At 37.3% G+C, this 21,984-nt stretch overlaps 1 protein-coding gene across 5 annotated transcripts in view; it reads left to right on the top strand.

Annotated features, from left to right (window-relative positions):
• Iml1 (GATOR complex protein Iml1) overlaps positions 1–21,984 on the top strand; it is a 172,219-nt gene that overhangs the window by 85,719 nt on the left and 64,516 nt on the right. For 3 of the 5 annotated variants that reach the window (XM_081771495.1, XM_081771497.1, XM_081771498.1), the window contains one exon: positions 7,370–7,602. In XM_081771495.1, coding sequence (XP_081627621.1) covers positions 7,370–7,602 — 233 coding nt within the window. The remainder of the gene's footprint in view (positions 1–7,369; positions 7,603–21,984) is intronic. The other 2 variants (XM_081771499.1, XM_081771496.1) reach the window with 1 other exon arrangement.

The following is a 21,984-nucleotide window of genomic DNA, read 5'->3' on the forward strand; positions in this document are numbered from 1 at the left end:
TTTATTCAGCTTGTATTTATTCCTTCTTCTCCCTCTGCGACTAATCAGTCGAATTAGTTGTATCTTACTCAATGACACACTCTTTCCACGTGGGAATGCTATCATATGATGAGCTTTCGAATGTGATATCTAATTAAATTCTACTTCCAAACTACTTTTCTGTGGTTCTCTTCTTATTTCTTCCTTCTTCTATGATTTCTATGTCGAAAGTGCCTATAGTTTAATTTTTAGTGGCTGTGTGGTAATGTTTTCACGACCGTTTGTTAAGTAATGTGTTTTCCATCCTCGTTTCTTTGAGATTCCTGTGTTCAAATCACGTGCTCAGCTCATATGTACACTCATGTCCAAAATTATTGTCGCATATCTATAACTGTCTTCTTGTAAGAATATAATTTGATAATGATTTTGCAGGGTAATTTTAATACTGACACTATGTGTATAATCGGGAAATGTATATTTGTGGTAAATTTCATAGGAAAAAAATTATAAATACGAAAATTAGAATGAGTAAAACAAAATGTTGCTAAATGGACAAGAAAGTTTTATTTTCGTTTTATTGTTCTTATTTACAGCTCTTTTGACAAGAAATTTGCTACATTCATGTCTTTGCCAGTTATACACACACTATCATTATAAGAAATACCGGGCGAATTTGTTATCAAATTATATTCCTACTACAACATATTTATAGATATGCGACAACAATTTTGGACATGAGTGTACGTGTATACAACCATTTGTGATGTTTCACATGTTTTAAGTGGCTGTATGTTCAGAGAGACATGGACATACACTTAAATGATTATAAAATTAAAGATGCTGTGAATTCTAATGTGAGGGTACTCGCTGACTCTCTGAAATATCAGAAAGTTCTAGCTTCTATTAATACAATTAGGTGATAACTGTTTTTATTAAGATGTATGTTGTTCATCTGTCTTTATAGATCCGCTGCTAGCCACAAACTGCTACACTTATACGTATGGAAAACTATGCTAACCACCTGGAAGAAATATTTTTACGTGCTTGAATTTGCTCGTTCTAATTCCACTGTAAATGTGGAAAAAACTTTCGTTTCAAGTGTCGAAAGAATCCACCCGTGTGCAATAGCGTACTGCAGTGGTTCAAGAAATTCGAAATGGAAGATTGCTTTCTGTAATGGTAAGCGTTCGGAACGGCCTGATTCATCACAAGTGAAAGTGAAACGATTGAGATAGATTTTCTGACAGTACTGCGAAGTTCACTCTTTAGAATACCCGGCGGGAGCTATGTGGTTCGGATTCCACGTTAATCAGTAGGTCCCGTTTCATATAGCCTCGCTGTTGAAAGGACGCTCAACTTAAAATCAACTCAACTCTTTAAAATACTCAGACGTAGGGATAGCCAAGAGCTGTACATTCCACAAACAATGATCTGGAAAAATCCTTCGTTAACGTTTGCAAGTGAAACCGCGTACACATTACCTCTTCTGGAAGCAATTATTCCTAATGATAAAGAATTGCGCTTGGCATTCTGTACTGAAATAGAACAGTGGATAGAATAGAAAGTTTTAGCACCAAGTTAATCTTCAGCGACAAGAGAACGTTTACCTTCGATACATAGAAACTGCTATAACTTTATCATATATGGATTTAAAACCCCATTCTACAGTTTAGTATCATCGGGACTCGACAGAAAACAAGATGTCCTGTGTCTTATCCCACAAGGAGGTAATATGGCCTCTTTTCCTTCATTGAAGAAACAGTTACTAGAATATCATTTTGTTATGTTATAGTTGTGACACAGCAGATGATAGACAGCTGGATTTCCGTATTGATATTTGTGTCTACCTAAATGAGAAATTGGTACATTGTTAGATTGACCGTGGCCATTTATATGGTGATCTCAAAGGTTACCTTACTTGTGGAATTATGTGAAAAATGTCCATGTTCCATTCCTATTGTAGAGCCTCCAGGATCTGTCAGACCACGATCAAGCTTTCTTCACCAATCACCCTTGATCTGTGGAGTTGGATATGGAGCTGGACTCTAGGATAAATGTGTGTTGACACCAACGATGGATACATTCTTCATTTAGAGCTCCCTCGTGGCAATATGTTTAGCGTACTTATCTTCAGATTGGGAGAGCCGGGTTCATTTCCCGGTGGGAGCTAATAATTCGGATAAGTTCTCGTCTCATATTATTTCGATGCTGAAAAGGGACGCTAAACTCCAATAAACCAACATTCTACATTTATAAGACGTGAAAACATAACTTGATAAATGCATATTTCATTTATAATTATTCAAGCACATGTCTTATATCCCTTTGTGAAAATATATCGGTTATAATATTTCACGGAGCATATTTTGTGATTCATGTATATTTAAGTTAGATAAATATCTGCTTCTTGTGCTTTATTTCATATTGTACATACTATATTTATTTTGTTACATATATAGTTATAAAATAATGGAAACCTCCTAACAAAATGGCTGATTAATAAGTCGCTGGACCCCCTTTAGCCTGTTGTACAGCTTGTATTCGTCGCGGAATTGAAGCACATAATTTGTGATTTTTTTCAGCAGAAGAGTGAACCATTCTTCACTATAGTGCCTCACTCAGTTGTGTCAGTCATGATGGAGGAGGAAATCTCCATTCCCGCGGCTCTAAAACTGATCATAAATCTTCAGTGACATTCAAACGAGAGGATTGGGCAAACGAGGAAAAGTGTTGAAATTCATTCTGACGTTCGTCAAATCACGATGTTGTATGTTAGCGCGTTGTTATCTTGGATGATTGTGTCGTTAGGGAACAACATGTGTACTCTAGGACACGTGGTTATTTAAAATGTTTACATAAACACTAGTACAATTTCGTCTTTTCACAGTAATAATTAAATCAACGGAATACTTTGAAATAACGACCCAGACCAGCACACAATTGTCGCCATGTTTGACAATAGGAAATAGATAGACCGCAATGTATGCCTCTTAGAGTGTCTGCAGTACCGGACTTAAATAGAAACTAAACAAGCTAAAGCTTAGGAGCTCATTCTCTTGGGAACCCCGAAAAAATTGAAGTAAAAAAATTGGATGTACATTTCCAAAATATAATATGAAAATAAATAAAATTAAACTAACTTACACCAACAGTACTTTGTAGGTTCCTGCTGCCTTGCTCCCTAAAATGTCACTAATTCAGGCAGCTGGACATATAAAAGGCCCCATTACTTTCAATAGCTTAGGGCTTCATCAAATCTAAATCCATCTCTGTCATCTACCTGCATAAACACGGCCTGTGGCTAATGTCACAAGGAGAAAGGTGACTTATCGGAGCATATTACTCTTCAATACCTGATTGAATTCTACAGTCAGTAATGATGCATTAGCTCTACGGTTGTTGATGATAATTCTTTTCCAATATTCGACGATCCTTTCATCCAGACTATGTTTCGGCCCACCATTCCTTTTCTTTGATGATGATGATGGGTGGTATTTTACCACATTGGTTGTCTTAGATATATTTGCATCCACGTTTGACCTTTTAATCAAAGTGGTCTCATTTTGGACCGCCCACATTTATCCATTCGTACCCACGAATCCATACTATACTGCCTCTTTTAACAGTACTAACATAAGACCGGGTGCACGAATATTCAATGTTAGTAGCTCACAAAGATTACTGTTGCAGTACATGGGTGTTTCCATTAATTATATATGTATACGACGTATATATATATCAGGTAGTTAAAATGTATTGAGTCTTTTGCGTACAGGATATGAGTCACAGCGTGTCAGGCCTAAAGTTATTCGACAACTGACAGTTGAAGCTAGTAGATGTGTAAAAACTGATTGAATTCTTATAATCAGACGTAAAACCCTGAAGATGAGTGAATTTCTGCAAAACTGCGGTACATTTTATAATTTTATTTCGATTAAAGCGCAAATGCTGCGCAGGCTCGTAAAGAAATTTGTGCTGTTTAAGGATAAGCAAACGAAAAAGCCAAAAGATGTTTCGGTCGCTTTCCGGCATGTAAGCAGTCATGACATCGCCAATGGCCTAAACATCGTTTACCAAACAGTGTTAAACTAGTTTGAGAAACGCGGCTACAAAAAGAAGCTTGACATTTGGATGCTACATGATCTGACTCAAAAACATTTACTCAGTGGATTTTCTATCTTTGAATTTCTACTGAAATGTTACGAACTCGAGGTATTTCTGAAGCCGTTGATCACGAGTGAATAAAAGTGAATAACCTACGACAACAATATTTCAAAAAGATCGTAGTCGAATCGAGAAGAAGCTCTACAGTCTATGGCAGAGCCCACACTGACGCCCAAAAAGATTATGCTGTGCGTTTGGTGGGATTGGAAGGGCATCCTGAATCACGAGTTGCTGCCGCTAGACAGAACAACAATGTACAGTCCGCAGCAAAAAACCTGCAACATCAGCATGTAAGTTTATTGTGAAACTACGCCTAGCAGCGCAGGAAATCAACATAACATCTAAGTGTCACGAATCACGTCAGGAGAAACTTCGGCGTCCTCCCCATTACACTTATTTTGGAGCAAAAGACTTTGTCGTTTCACAATAAACTTACATGCTCATGTTGCAGGTTTTTTGCTGCGGACTGTACAAGGCCGGGCCTCGTACATCGACAGTTAATGTCAGGACACTTAGCAATTTAAAACAAACAGCTGGAACTGGTCAGTCAACAGAAAGGTTGATGTATACCACGCTTCTAATGCATAATCGCATATATCTTTAACAACCCATTAGAATTTGAGAGAATTTGACTACGAGGGTTTGGTAGCCCGGAGCTGTCACCCTCAGACTCTCATTTGTTTCGGTCTCAGCAGTGCATGGTACTAAGCTAGTTTCAAAAGAGGCCTGTGAAAACCACTTGTCACAATTTTTACCAGAAACCACATCGACGTTATAGTGATGAGGTTATGGTTTTTCCGGAAAAGTGGCAGGTCATCGAACAGAATGATATGTACTATAAATAATTTCATAATGTTATTTTCAATCAAAATGAATGTATTCTCAATTTTGACCTCCAAAGACTCAATACTTTCAAGACTACGTGATATATAAGGGGTGATCAAATATAACCGGTTCTTCATCCCTGGTAGAATCAGTTGATGATATAGGTTTGTGTTGTAATGGTATAGTGTCATGTATACTTGTGGCATTGGTGTAGTAATCATTGTGAAGCTTTTTCTGTCTCTGCAGCAATAAGGTTTGAACCATGGCATTCACCACAGTCCTAAATCTGCGTAAGTCGGATCAGCGAAGAGTCATCAAATTTCTGAGTGTAAACTGGCTGAGCTGTTCCATCGGATGAAGTACTTCTATGGAGATGCATGTGTATCGAAATCGACGGTCGTGTCCTTGACATGAATGCTTCGCACAGGTCGAGCAATAACATGCGCTTAACCGGGACGGGAAAGATCGCTTGTTTTTCGACTTGTGCGAAACATCGTGCTAAATACACGACAGTCGTCTTCGGTACACATGTATCTCTATAGGTGTCCTTCATCCAACGCAACTCCTCAGCCATTTGACACTCCTCTGCACTCAAAACTGATGACTTCTCTCTGATTCGACTTGGTTTGATTTGAAATTGGAAATGCCGTGGCTCAGATCTTATTCCTGCAGAAACAGGAGACGTTTCACAGTGATTACTACACTAATGGTACAAGTATGCGTGCTACTTCATACGACTACAACAATACCTTGTAGTCGTATGAGAGTTTCGAACAATGAGAGTTTCGTCAACTTTTGCTACCATGGGTGCCGAACATGTTTCATTTGATCCCTTACATATATTCTCTATCTTCCTCTCTCTCATAATGTTAATGGAAACCATCATTCAGTTACACAAGTCAAAAAACTCGAGAGAGAGAGAGAGAGAGAGAGAGAGAGAGAGAGAGAAGTATGAATTTATTTTAATTATTCATGTTTTCTCTTAGTAATTTCGGTATTTAATACTTTTAGTGAAAATAATGCATTAGAGTCAATATTAGTAACTTATGTAGTTTTTCGTATACATACAATTTAAAGTATCTGCGTATAACTTCATGAACACGATGATGAACACAGACGAGTATCTTGAAAATTATAGATAAAATAATAATTTTACCAACCAAGGAATATCGTCCTCCACCATGTAAGAGTGGCTCCTCTCACGAGGTTTTGTGCCTAAAAATATGAATGCAGTTTTATTGCTCTGTAATCAGTCTGGTCTTGCCTTCCTGTATTACAGTAAGATATCATCAAGTGGAAATATATATATGAAATAATAAATAGATGCAATAAATAGTAATAGCAAGAACTTAAATGGAATGTATCAATCAAGAAATTCATAAGTATTCTTCGTGTAAAGGAGTAACATTTAGATAGAAAATGAAAACGAATGAGAGAAACAAATTGAACAATTCACGATATAAATAATAAAAAAAATATGTTATAATTATCAGATACTGTGTAATAAATGAAGTAATCAGAATTAGTGATCTATTTTTTGTGAAAAAAAGTCTATGAAACCGTACCGTGTAAGCTGTGAATGTTAGTGCAATATTAGTTAATTGCTTGTGAGTGGACTTCAAGAAATGGATGGTGCAGTGCTCAAATTCTAATTCTTATATTGAACCACTACTCACGGTACTTGGCAAGATTCATTTTCATTAACTTTTATCTCCGGCAACAACTTTGCATAATTTTCACAAAGTAAGATCGTTGGAAATATAATCTTTTCTTGTTATTTAATGTTATTCTTCTTACTTATTCTTCTCCACCTCCTCCAGAAACATATTATTAATCGGTGTTGAAAGAATTACCTTGCTTAGGAAACTAGGCCTTAATTACCCATATCCTTATTTATATAGAACTTTGTATTTGTTCTCTTCTGTTTAAAATTAATGCAATTATCCTATTACTATCGTTACGTACTTTACTAGAAAAATAGATAGTTGTTATTTTTTTTAACAAAAGACACATTTTTTATTTATTTCCTTTGTTGGAACATTGAACTTTTTTATTAAATAATAAATAATCGATATCGCGGTATACATTATTATTGGTAATAAAATTAAAAGTAAATAATGTAAGATAAAAGAGAATATTTAAAGTACTGTATGAACTTAAATCGGCAAGTGTGATAGTTCCTACAAGGTAAATAGCCGAAAGTTTTAATGATTTGTGGCGTAAAAGTCTTCTTTCATCACATAGACAGAAGCAATTAGAATATATTTTAGTATGAACATTAATGAATATGTGACTTAAAACAGCAAAATGAACGAAGATTTTTTTCTGGATTTTATTTTGCGATAATTTTTAATGATATTGTATTATTGCTGTAATGATCATTGTCTTCTGTATTTTATAGGAGTTGATTGGAAATCTTTGACGATACCAGCGTGTCTACCAATTACTACAGATTATTTTCCAGATAAAAGAAGTCTACAAAACGACTATGTTGTATCTGATTATAATCTTTTGCCTGATGATGTTAACGCAGATTATGCTCAACAAAGAGCTGTATACCGGAAGCCACTAACCACGGGTGAAGTTTTCAGAGAATTAGTATCACAGAGGTTGGCTCAGGTGAGTAGCTTTCTGGTAAGTAAAACTGAACTTTCGTTAACTTGTAACTGCAGAAAAATTATCTATAAAATGGCACGGTAAGAAGTCTATAATTTTAATTAACAGGATGGTTATAAAATATAGTACATGGAGTATATTACATTATAGTACACACAAATGTAAGGAAAAATATCTCTAATCAATGAAATTTAGTTAGGGTTTCATTTAGAAGCTAAAGCCTCCTTAAGTTAGCTTATTTCTGAAACTTCGTTATGTATATCGATGTCTATTCAACAACAAAAGGAGAAAGTAACGTTTTGAACCACCATTACAAAATCATAGCTGTGTGGGGTGTTGCGTAAGGAAGTTGAATATGACTTCTTTTTATGCTACTGAATGTGGCTTCGCATTTTCTGTTGAAAGAATTACCTTCCTCAAGAATCATTCAAAAAATTTCGTTTCGTCTTGATTGTGTAATATATATGTATATATATATATATATAATTATGTGATCAAGTTGTAAGGGATAGTACAGGGCACCAAGATATTTATTACCTCAGGATGTGACTCTGGAAATGCCATGTCCAAGGAAACAATTTATTCCGTCCTAAACAAGTGTCCATCAACAGAACCACCGGAAATGTCGCGTTTAAATGCTAGTAGATGATGCTGGGTAGGTTAGTGAATAACCACAGGCAGCGGCGTAAAGGTCAGTCTCCACCGGGAGCTTCAATAACATCCATTGGTGCACGAATGCGGAGCTTGCAGACATCCATCTGATGTATGTAGCAGCAAACGGCAACGGACAAGCTGCCCAGCAATTTTACGGGGAATGCTTCCCGAACAGACAACTGCCGGATTGGCTAACATTCGAGCATTTGCACCGGCAGCTTTGCAAAGGTGGATCCTTGCCGAGCTTGCAGATATCCATTTGATATATAGAATAGCGAACGGCAACAGATGAGTTGCTCAGCAATGGTACGGGGAATGCTTCCCGAGCGGAGAAATGCCAAATTGCCAAAAATTCGAACAGTACACCGGCAGTTTTGCAAAAGTGGATCCTTCAGTGCTAGCAGTTGTGATGTGGGATGGCACCTCTTCGAGAGCTCTTCTTTTGAGTGGAAGAAAATATTTTACGTGATGTTGAGGAACATTATACACAAGCATGAGTTATTACTCGTAGCTTGGGTGTAAACCATTTACTCGTATGGAAGGTTTTACATAATAACGGAATATACGCATTCTATTTACAGGAAGTGCAGGCGTTGAGAATGCAAGATTATCATCACCGTGAAGACTTCACCCATTGCTACCTGCAGCAGACTGCCTTACAGCCCGACTTTCCTTCACATGCGATATTCACAGATGAAGCCATATTTATACGGATGGCCAGTCACAATACTCATGTGTGGGTGCATGAGAAGCCGAGTGCGACACAACCACATACCTGTCAGTGAAGATTCTCAATCAATGTGCGATAGGAGAGTGCACGATTCTTTGATTGGACCGCGCATCCCTTCTCGTTGCTTGGACGGACACTATCTTTCCACAAAAGACCTTGCTAGTATTGGTTGCCGATTTTCCTGAGTCCATTCGACGATGGTTATGTTTCCAGCATGATGGTGCGCCACTCATTTTACCGCTGATGGCAGGTCTTTACGTGGATGCTACGTATCCTCATCGCTTGATTGGTCGAGAAGTATCTGTTCTTTGGCTACAGAGATCACCTGATGAGCAGTGTTTCGATTTCTTCTTACTAGATCACCTGAAGAACGCCATGTATTATACCTCCATTGACTACGAGCAAGATCTCGTCTCCAGACTCTGTCGTAGCTGGAGAAATTCGAGACATACCTGGAATTTTTGAACATGTACGGACATCCACGTGCCAACGGTGTAAGGCTTGTGTTCGTGTTAGTGGTCGTTTTAGGTCGTCTACTGTAAAAATAGGCCGTAATAAAAGCTTTATTAAATTGCATATTATATACTGTATATTTAACAGGCTATCAGAATCCCTCATTTATCTATGTGCAGCGATTGGGTTCTAAAACCATTGTAATCAATCCCGTTCCCGTTATTCTTTTATATGTTTACATTTTTCCACATTGACCCTAACATATCGTATACTTTCCTTCACCACTCTTTTCACAGGATCATAGATGTTTCCCAGTTTTCATCACCAACGCTAATATCAGTACCAACTTCATTTTTGTCATTGCCTGTTCCCTTCCGAACAGATGAAAAATAAACGGAAATTTTTTCTGCCCTTTCGGATTCTTTGGTTTTGCAACATCAAAGTTTCTTCCATTTACCTTTTTTTGTATCTTCACAATCTCCAGATCGTGATCTAAGTTAAATATCTTCAAGTATACTAGGTTCTTTTCGACGTCATGACCTATCTCTGCCGTCTGTGTGTCAGGAACACCCTGTATCTGAAGAACGAAAAGTGCTGTCGACGGAAAACTACAAAGATCGGCGTTTTGCATGTTGTTTTCCGGGATCAGTTGCCGTCCATCCTTGTAACGCTCTGTATTTTAAAATAATCTTCTAAGGAAGGGACTTCACATTCAAAATCGGGTATCGAGAAGTCTTCGCGCTTACTGGTTTATTGCTAGATTACAAACCACAAACGTAAAACAAGATATACAAAATACTCTACGCACCTTTGTCTGCTTTTACACATAATCACTACCACATCACGTAAAAATCAATCGTACCACAAGTTTTTCGATCTCTGGTGCGTAGGAGGCGGCCGGCTGATGACGGAACCAACGACGAACAACGTTCTCCGCTTCGGTGTCGTTGGTGAACCTGTGTCCTGCCAGGAACATTGGACCAAAAAGATGGTTATCACTGGAAGCAAAGTCTGGACTGTAAGAGAGATGCTCCATAATCCCCCACCTCAAGAATGAAGTTTGGCGATTGTTGTTTTCACCACGTGCGCTTTTGCGTTGTTATTGAAGGAAAGCACATCGTCAACACACTGAATATCCTGGCGGTCTTTTTTTCCTAATGGCTGCTCGCAGATTAGACAGTGTTCTGCGTTGGTTTCACCTCTTGGCAGAAAATCCAGTATGAGTAGTTCTCGACTGTCCTAAAACGCTGTGAGCATCAGGTTACCAGTCCATGTTGTTCGAAATTTCTTCGTTACTGGTGAGCCGGAATGTTTCCACACCGTGCTCTGCTGTTTAACTCGGGAGTATAATGCAGTATCCACTCCATCCCCATTTACAATGAGGTTCGGGAAACTGTCACCCTCTTTGACGTAACGTTGCAGATGGTTTAGTGACATGACCATTCACTTGCTCTTGTTGACATTATTAAGAATTCTAGGAACCCACCCACATGACATCTTGCGGTATCGCAACGGATCGTATACAATGCCATAGCACTACTATAGGAAATGTCAAACTTCCTTGCAATGTCCTTCAGATTAACATGTCGATCCACTTTCACCACTTCCTCAACACGTGTAATGTTTGGTGTCAGCGAGGAACGAGATCAACTCGATTGCTCTGTCATAAACTCATTTATCCATCATTTTGGCAATATGCAGCTCAAGCAGTTTAATTCTCTTTTTAATTTAAAAGGGCTAGCAGACGACGTTCTCTGTGTATGTATGTGTGTTCTCTCACGCAGCGAATGCATGTGGGCGGAGTGACCTTGATCAACACTTCTTCAGCCAATCACAGCTCTGTCCGCTCTTACGTCACTTAACGCGTGAAACCCACGCGAACAGCGAGAGCTGAAGAGATTTAGCGGGAGACACTTACTTGGCAAAAAACAGGATGGACAGCTCACAACACATTCTACACTGCTGCAACAAGACACTGTTTCATTATGTTCTGTGATTAATCAAATCCAGTTATAATTCATATTAAGGGACACATCCATTACTATTACCTTTTTTTTTTAATAGTTATTTCTCTATGTAAAGTGATGTAAGTATCAATATAATTAAAATTCTCAAATCGATTGACGAGTATTTTCTGCGATTGTGCATGTCGTCTCCCATGCCTCGTGGCTGTCTATTGAGTACATGGTGCAAAATTTACTTTTAATTTATTTGTGTAATTTGTTAATTTTCGAAATTATCATGCTGAATCTTTTGTGTCTTTAAAAGTTGTATGTAGAATTTTGCTTATGTGTGGCTGACGTTGAAAGGAGCTTTCTTCGGATAACTTGTTTCATCGTCAACGCTCGAGCAAACGTTCTATCTACGACTATCAAATATAATGCTTGCTCTATCTGGATCGCCATCCTATGGAGTAAACATTATAAAATGGTGCCGGGATAAATGTGTCGAAGCAGAAACCTTTCTTTTTGTATAAATGTTCAATTTTTGTGTTTACGAACATAGGCCTAGGTATTTCTGATGTTCAAAACTTGCTGCGTAATTTTGCCGCCATCTCAGAGAGTTAATAGTACATGAAATTCGTGTCATTGTATCCTTGTTCAGTGCATTCATCCTTGCATATTGAAGCCTAAATCCTGTCTGAATTAGAATATTTTTATTATTTGCATTCTTAGATTTTTGCAGAAATTAGTCAATTATTTGTGTTAGCGAGTTTGTTATATTTGCAACATCATGGCTGAGGGTGATCTTAGAACAGTTCTCTTATCTTTGCAAAGGGAACTGAGTGCGTCAATTAATGAAATTAAAGAAAATCAGAATAAGTTGAATGAAAGCCAAAACGAATTGAGTGATAATCAAAAGCGTGTGAGTGAAAGCGTTGAGGCGATAAATGTAAACCAACAGAAAATGCAAGACGATATCAAGGAACTACGTAGCGAGTGTCGTGAAAACATATCCCAATGTAAAGATGATTTGTCAGGTGAAATTAATAATGTGAATAAGTGTATTAGTGCAGTGCGGCAGGAATTGATAGAACGAATTGAAGCAGTGGAATTAAAGTGTTTTAATACGAGCGAAGATATACGTAGAAGCGTACGTGGATTAGCCGATGCAGTGCATGATATACGGGGCACAGTTGAAGAAAATACGCGCCAAGTAAACGACCAACAACGTCAATTAAATGAATGTCACAATAGAGTGGATGATTATGAAAAAAGGTTGCGTTTGGTCGAAAGTCTCGACAAGTACCGTGAAAGCAGAATTCAGAAGTGCGAGACTAAACAAGGTGAGTATAGTATAGCAGTGCAAGAGTATATTCAAGTGTGCCACGAGCAGGGTAAATTTAACCAGCAGTGTTTTGAAACGTGTCTCCGCACCAGTGAATTAAGTGAACGAACCAAGCAAGATGTAGAGCGATTATCAGAGCGTGTGCAGCGTATAGAATTAGCAAACGAGCACCATGATACTGGAAGTAATATGTCACAAAGAAACACAGGTTACGTGCACAGTGTGAAGCGCGAGAGAAAATCGAGCAGTGAGTCTCAAACGGCGTCCGATACAGAGGTAGAAAGCGACGTAATAAAGAGAACCGTGTCAAGAATCAAAACCGAAAGAGAAAGTCCGCGCATTAAGCGTGCAAGAAATAGTGAAGTGAATGTAAGGCGTTGTTCATTGCGATTAGCAGACATTAAACAACTCTCCACATTTTCAGGTGATATGATGAAGGAAAGTGCAAGTGCATTTTTGGAAAATTTCGGTAGAGAAATGTCGTTCGCCGGAGTGCCTCAAAGTGAATATTTGATGATCATGCCATTGATTCTTAAAGACAGTGCACTTAAATGGTACGATTTACACGGTAAGAAGTGTCAAACTTTTCAAGAATTTGTGATAGAGTTTCAGAATGCATTTGAGAGTCCTTTAGTGAAAGCCACACGTCTGCGTAACTTGCGTTCTATTCCGTTTGACCCAAAACGTTATAGTAGTGTTGTTGATTTTGTAACAGAGCGCTTTAGTCAAATTCAAGCTCTGGAAGAGTATGAAAATCCAACCATTACGTTGTCACACATCATCACTCTCTTGCCCAAGCGGTACCAGTTAGCTATGATGGGCTCTATGCCTGATAATATAAATCAGTTCCTTGCGAGTGTGCAGTCCATTGAAGGATTGTCAGGAATTACTAATATGTACGATAATCAGCGTAATAAGCAGAAACAGCAAGGTGGTACAGGTGTTAGCGTGAACAATGTGAAAGTAGAACACGGTAGTGAAGTGAGCAGTGATAATAGTGCGCGTCCGAATTTCAAACAGGGATGGAAAAGGAAATTTCATAGACGTGGACGGCGAGGTAATTTTAACAGAAATAATAATAACTCGAACGGTGGTAATCAGTCGCAAGGTAATGGCCGACAAAACACAAGTGCAAATGAAAATCGAAGCGAAACGCAAGGTGCAAGGGCAAACGAAAATCAAAGTAGTGCGACGACTTCTCAAGGTAGTCCAAATCAAAATAATAATTGGTTTCCAACATTTAATAGAGGTCCTGGTGTAAATAACGGTAGCAATCAGCAACGTCAATTTCCATACCAACAAAGTGGATTTTACCCGCAAAGTTCTGTGCCTTTAAACTAGTAGCGCCCTCCCACTTGATTGCTGAAAAGGGGAGGGATTTCAGTAGTGTAAACCGGATTACTTTTCCACATATGTGCAACGAAGAAGATTTACAAGCAGAAGATTATATAAGTAATGATAATGAAGAAGAAGTGATCAAATGTGAATTAGGTCATAACACAATGAGAGTAAAAATTTTGTTAAACGATCAACCCAAAATTTGTCTGTTAGATAGTGGATCAGAATTATGCCTATTACGGTACAATATTTTTCGAGAAGTAACAAAGTGTGTAGCAAACGTGCATTTGCAAAAAGGAGAGCATATCGTTTTGTGCGATTTTCTAGGAAGAAAGAAAAAGAACGTGAAAGGAAGGGTTATCTTACCGGTACGAATTGAAAATGTGGAAGTGCCAGTTGAGTTTCTTGTGTTACCAGAACTGCATGAAGATGTAATACTCGGTGCAAACTTTCTAGAGAAGCTAAACAGTGTCATTGATTTTAAGCGAAGTAACTTGCGTGTTGAATTTCAAGGAATTAGTGGTGAAGTGCCTTTAATACAGAGAAATAGTGAAAATGTCATTGTAGCTAATGTAAGTGAAATTAAGTGCAAGGTAGCCCCTATTGTTGTGTTGTCCGAGATAAGGGACCTTAATGATTTTTATGCGAGAACGGTGAATGTGTTCCGCAGTGGGTGCGCCGAGCCTTTAGAGAAAATTGAAGCTAGTGACTTAGTGGAGGACTTCCCACCGGATCTGTATTTCACAGTAGATGAAATAAGGGATGCAGTTACACGCGCTACGCTGTTTAGTGAAAACGAGAAAGAAGAATTATTTCAGTTGTTAATGAAACATAGGAAAGTGTTCGCCCGTTTTCCTGGCCTGTGTAATAAATTTCAGTACCGATTAGAAGTGGATACAAATGAACCCATTGTTGCTCGTCCTTACGATATTCCGCACAAATATAAGGAGGGAGTGCGTGAAGAGATCCGAAAACTGTTAAAGTGGGGTGTAATTAGACCTAGTTCATCATGTCATCTATTACCGTTGCACGTAGTATTGAAAAAGAGTGGAGCGTTGAGAATAGTAACAGATTGTAGGGCATTGAATGTGCACATTAAGAATCCAGCTCTGCGTGTAGAAAAGTTGTCCGACCTCTTTGCTAAATTTAGTGGAAAACGTGTGCTAGGTACTCTTGATTTTACTAGCTCGTATCAACAATGTGGAATTACAGAAGATTCTATGCCATATTTAGCCTTCTTGTTCGAAGGAACGTTATATGAGTACACACGCATGGTGTTTGGTGTGAAAAATGGATCGTCTGTACTGCAATTGTGCTTGAATAAAGTGTTCCCTTTACCGCTACAAGAGAAATTAGTCAGGTATATGGACGATGTAGCTCTTGGTTGTACAAGCGTACCAGAATTCTTACAGCAGTTAGATGAAGTGCTTAGTTTATTAAATGATGCGAACATGACACTAAATTTATCGAAGTGCATTTTTGGTGTAAGTGAAATTAACTATTTAGGTTATTACGTATCTTCAGAAGGCATACGAAAGGATCCGAAATCAGCTGAAGCAATCGAGAAGTTACCAGTGCCCAAAAATTTAAAAATGTTACGCTCATTTCTTGGTGCTGTGCAGTGGCATTCGCGAACAATCAAAGGTCATGCTGTTATTGCTAAACCCCTTTACGAACTTTTAGGGAAGAAAAAGAAATGGAAGTGGGAAGAAGAACACCAAAAGGCATTTGAATCATTAAAAGCTGAATTAGTGAAAGATGTGAAGTTACACCATCCACAGTTCAATAAGCCGTTTTATCTCGAAAGTGATGCAAGCAAACTCGGGTTGGCTTGTGTGTGTTATCAAATTATTGACGGTGAGAAGTGTGTATTAGAATATGCAAGCCGTACTCTTAATAAACACGAACAGAACTATGCCATAATTGAGCTTGAGTGTCTTGCATTTGTGTGGTGTATTCGTAAGTGGCATGTTTGGCTCAAAGGAGCGAAAATATACATACGAACAGATCATAAAAGCTTAGTGCAGTTAAAACGTATGCGTAATTGGAATGCAAGACTGATGAGGTGGTCTCTTGAACTTCAATCTTACGATTATGAAATAGAATTCATCAAAGGCAAGACTAACACACTAAGTGATTGTTTATCTCGTATGTTACCAACACAGGAAGATCTAATGGTGAATGTGAAGCCTATACAGGCTGTTCAATCAGAAGTGTTCGATTTAGATCCGTCTACAATTGCGAAATTACAATGGGAATGTGACGAGTACCGTCCTATTATTAGTTATTTACAAGGTAATATAAGTGAAAGTGAAAGCAGTGCAAATAAGAATTCTTTTCGTAGTAGTGCTCGAAATTGGAAACAAAATTACACTTTGGAAAATGGTATTTTGATGGTGAGAGATTTTCACTTCCCAGACAGATTAAAATTGTGTGTACCTCCATGTTTAGTGAAAAATATTTTGATTGGCTATCATGATCATTACGGTCATTTTGGATTTATGAAAGTGTTTAATATCATTTCCCGTATGTTTTACTGGAAAACCATGCGTAGTGACATTAAATCGTACATTCTTGATTGTGAGGTCTGCATGAGGACGAAGGTAGACCATCACCCAGTGAAATGTTTAATGCAATCAGTGCCAGCGAAAAACATACGTTATTTGGTCTCAGCAGATTTAGTTGGTCCTCTACCTCGAGGTAAACATGGCGAAACTTATCTGTTAACAGTGTGTGATGTATACTCACGTTATTTAGTAGCATATCCACTTCGTCGTGCAACAAGTGCAAGTGTAGCAAAATGTCTTACTGAGTCATACATGCTTCATCTTGGTATTTTTATGAACATCTTAGTAGATAATGGACCACAGTTTATTGGCAAGGAATTCGTACAAGCTATGGAAGCATATAACATCAAAATACATTATACTACGCCTTATCACGCACAAGGAAATGTCATCGAAAGATTCCATGCTGATTTAGAGAGAATTTTGCGTGTGTTGTGCCGCGATTCTCATTCCTCATGGCCAGAATATATTGTGCAAGCTTGTTTGTTGTTGAACTATACTATTAGCGCCAGTTTGGGAATAGCGCCTGCAGAATTACATCTTAACATCAAGCCAGAAGAATTTACATTGTCACATTTTGGAATTGTGAAAAACAACGAAACAGTAAATGAGCAAGAAGGTATAGATTGGAATGGAAAATTAATAATGGCTGACTTACGGCGAAAGAAAATCATTCAGCAACGAAATGAAAGGCTGAACGTTCATCAGAGAGCTCGAAGAACTTTGTGTGAAGGTGACTTAGTTTTCTTACGTCAGTATAATATTAGTAGCTTGGTAGACAAACGTATAGCCAAACTGTGTGAAGTGTACCGTGGACCTTACTTACTGTGGAAACAAGTTGGTGAAAATGTGTTTGAAGTATTAGATCCGCAAAGTGGCAGATATATAGGATTTCAGAATGTTTCTAGAATGAAGCTGTGGAGACCAACACCAGCTACTAGGAAAAAATGGCTAGAAATTCTGAAGAAGCATGTGGATGAAGAACAGTTCAGTGATATTTTAGAGAGAGCCGAAAAAGAAGCCAACGGAGATTACTTGAACGAAGAAGAAGAGGAAAGTAAAGAAGATCAATTGTGTAGCATCAATAATAAAGATCAAGAAGTGAGAGTACATTCTAGTTTTGTCGACGAAAATGTTTTGTGGTATATACAACATGGTTATTTAGATGAGCGAAAGTTGTTGAATTTATTAGAGAAATATTACCATTAGTACTTCGAAGAAGTCAGTTTGAATTTAGAGATATGTTAGGAGATATTAGAGTAATATACACGTTTATTACAGTATTCCTTTTGTTGTTATTGGAACAACATTGAAGTTTTACCTTAAGACCTACGACCACATTTCGCCATGAATTTCATGTGCATCGTTTTCTTTTTGTCTTCTATAAAACTCTATGGGGTTTCCTTAGTATAACTTGTTTTTGTAACCACATCTCTGTGTGTCTTCGTGGTCGTACTTACAGTGGGTAGGTTTATATGGTTTTTGTGGGTTGGCTCTTCTTCATTTAGTCGTCAGACCATCCCTAAGATGGATACAGGTTGGCATCTGTAGACATCTGACATTGCCCCAATATAATTCTCCATCATTCGAGCTTATATTGGTTTATTTCTCTCTTCATTATAGTATTCATGTAACAGTCATCGTTAAGGTTATATCTATAGGCTTATTATATTATCTATATATATATATATATTTTATTCAGCATCATGTCCTATATGGGTATATTTCAGTATTAATTTATCATGTACCATGTACTTATTTGATGAAGTTGCACGAAGGCGTTGTGGATTGGGGCGTGCTTGTCGTAGTTTGTACTCGTGGAGTGATTTGAAAAAAAAAAAAAAAAAAAAAGAAAAAAAAGGGAGAGAATGAAAGAAGAAATACTTACATTTCTTTTGTTAACCCATCCCAAGTCAACTTCCTTTTAACCATAATTATGTTATTTTAACCTTATTATAGTAATTACATGTAATACGTAAAAACATACACTTGATATCCATACACGAAGAATACAACACAAGGAAGAACACATGTAGGTCCAAACAATAAGAAGAACACACATTCTATTCACTTCCACTTAATACGATTGCAGCAGTAGCAAATGCAGCACATTTTAAGTCACAAAAAAAAAAAAAAAAAAAAAAAAAAAAAGGAAGATGCAAATTATACGTCAATAAGTTTATACACAATAAGTTATAGTATTCCATGCATCTTCATATTGGCGCCGAATTTTGAAAATAGTTCAGCACTATTAAAAGACTGTAGCATGCAGAGACCTTCTAGAACTTCCACCGATGGACCTAGCCCTATCCAATGGGAAGAGGATAGGAGCAGAAGATTTAATCGCCGAGTGTTCATTCAGTGGGAAGAGAATGAACGAAGAGGATGGCCTATGGACTGGACATTGTTCTGGAGCATGGTGTAGATTGTGAATGGTGAATAACTTGGACAGTGTGACGTGTGCAGATAGTAAAAGTATAAACAGTGTGTTATAAATGAACCGTGAAGTGTTGTTTTCCGAACTGGAAAATATATCTATATTTATTTCAATATTCATTTTTCTTTTATGTTCAATTAATTGCATAGGTGAAAGTGTTTCTAAAGGTTGAAATTAATTCATTGCTTGAAGTGTTTTCTCATTTTATTCACATTATTTACAATATTTTAGTGTATGTGATATATATTCAATTTCTTTAAGTATTAAGTGAATTTACATTTGAACTAATAGGACTATAATAAATATATTTCTATACATTTATTGATATATTACATATTTATGGACTGAATAAACATTTTATATGGTCGTGATTGCAGCAGTAAGTGAAGTGAAGTGTTTATGTGAACTGTAACTTAACCCATATGAACTATGGCCCAAGTGAAGAGTGCTTCAACAACTTACAGTGTGTCCTCGTCATACGCAGACACAAACTATAAGTGTTGCCAGGGTCCTTAGGATAAACGTATCTCACCAGAACTTTACCTATCAGCTGTTCGGGTGCCATTTGTCATAAACTCATTTATCCATCATTTTGGCAATATGCAGCTCAAGCAGTTTAATTCTCTTTTTAATTTAAAAGAGCTAGCAGACGACGTTCTCTGTGTATGTATGTGTGTTCTCTCACGCAGCGAATGCATGTGGGCGGAGTGACCTTGATCAACACTTCTTCAGCCAATCACAGCTCTGTCCGCTCTTACGTCACTTAACGCGTGAAACCCACGCGAACAGCGAGAGCTGAAGAGATTTAGCGGGAGACACTTACTTGGCAAAAAACAGGATGGACAGCTCACAACACATTCTACACTGCTGCAACAAGACACTGTTTCATTATGTTCTGTGATTAATCAAATCCAGTTATAATTCATATTAAGGGACACATCCATTACTATTACCTTTTTTTTTTAATAGTTATTTCTCTATGTAAAGTGATGTAAGTATCAATATAATTAAAATTCTCAAATCGATTGACGAGTATTTTCTGCGATTGTGCATGTCGTCTCCCATGCCTCGTGGCTGTCTATTGAGTACATGGTGCAAAATTTACTTTTAATTTATTTGTGTAATTTGTTAATTTTCGAAATTATCATGCTGAATCTTTTGTGTCTTTAAAAGTTGTATGTAGAATTTTGCTTATGTGTGGCTGACGTTGAAAGGAGCTTTCTTCGGATAACTTGTTTCATCGTCAACGCTCGAGCAAACGTTCTATCTACGACTATCAAATATAATGCTTGCTCTATCTGGATCGCCATCCTATGGAGTAAACATTATAGCTCCTGTCTGGGACATTTTCTCCTCCTTGCACCAACACTGAACACTCTGAGGTGCTAAACCCTTGTCCCCACACACTAGCTCCATTTCCCTGTTGATATCTGTTTCTTGTGTCCCTTGCACCATAGGAAACGAATAATACTTAACTTATCATATGGTGCGGACATCCTGAGCACTCCAATCATTTTTCGCAACTGACAAGAACCCCGTGAGGTGGAAGAATCGGAAGTTACACTAAGGCTTCGAAAAACACTTTCTCTCGTAGTTTTGATACTGAAATTTTGTTGAGTTGATATGCAACATATTATACAGTATTTGTAGATGTGACAATATTATTTTTATGAGATATGTAGAGTTTTAACTATTTTATAATATATTTACTTAGGAGCCGCAAATCGAAGTTCAGCTCTTATTTATTTCTCGCACTGCCGGCCATGTTAAAAATTGTTAAATGTAAAATTACATTATTGATACTTCACGAAAAGCCAGTATATTTGACAAGCAGAAAACAAAATTTTTGAAACATCTTAAATCATTTAACAATTAAAATCGTGCATAAAACTATATAATTTAGAAAAGGAACAAGTCTGTACTTAGGATAGAGTACTAGAGGTCACAAATATTGAGGAAGTTTAAGAAAAGTATGACCTTTCGGAGAAGCGTACGTCAAGAAATTTAAGGAAGATATCATGAGCCGTAACGAATTCTTACCTATTCAGTTCTTTTATTAGTAGCCTACAAACACAAATGTGCTTTCTGATTATTTTAGATCAGTGGCTTTGTATGTTTGTGAAAATGAGATAAAAATAAAGTACATAAAAGCTCATGAGAAAAATTATCAACTTGATGAAGTAAAGTCGGCTGTAGGGGAGGAAGAAGACGATTTTACAAGGAATTTCCAGTGGTCATTGAATTTCTTTCGAGAGTCAAGAGAAGTAAGGGAAAATTTTTGGTCAAAACAAGCAGAAACCTTATATTAAACCTTAGTATAACATTCATAAGTCAGAGGAAATAACTCCAGAAATGTTAGACAATGACTGTCAATATCACAGAAAGAAAAAAGAAAAATGACGTCTGATTAGTCTATCATGCATGAGTTTTTTTTTTTTTAATAACTTTTTGTCAGCTTTCTGCTAACCGTATAGAAAGTTTCAGTAATTTTTTTTTTTTTTTTTTAATCATATCTCTTAGTTGAATGTATACTGTGTCTTAAGAATATGATATTCCTCAATAATTTAATGTAATATTATTTGAAGAGTCGCTTTTGCTCTCTTCGTCAGTCACTCCATGAGCAATAAACAGAGAAATCCACGAGCTCGAAAAAATAGTTGTACAACTAGTACAAGTAAGTTCTTACCATTTAAATTCACACACAACCACCCAACTGAAGATTCCTGTCGTGGGAAGCTCTTCCTAGCTTTTAGTCTTCAAAACGGCCTGACTCAGTTTCTGACGGGGGTTGAAGGTGAGGATATTAACCATACATGACAGTAGTCTTACATTCTGTGTATTAATAGTCTGGATTGGTATCATCCAACTTTGTTGACAGCTTAAGAGAAAAAAGCGTGCATTAACACCACCCAGCAAACAACGACTATTTATTA

The sequence above is a fragment of the Thermobia domestica genome, chromosome 9 (genome assembly GCF_964235325.1).
Source record: "Thermobia domestica chromosome 9, izTheDome1.hap1.1, whole genome shotgun sequence".
In the NCBI taxonomy this organism is placed as follows: domain Eukaryota; kingdom Metazoa; phylum Arthropoda; class Insecta; order Zygentoma; family Lepismatidae; genus Thermobia; species Thermobia domestica.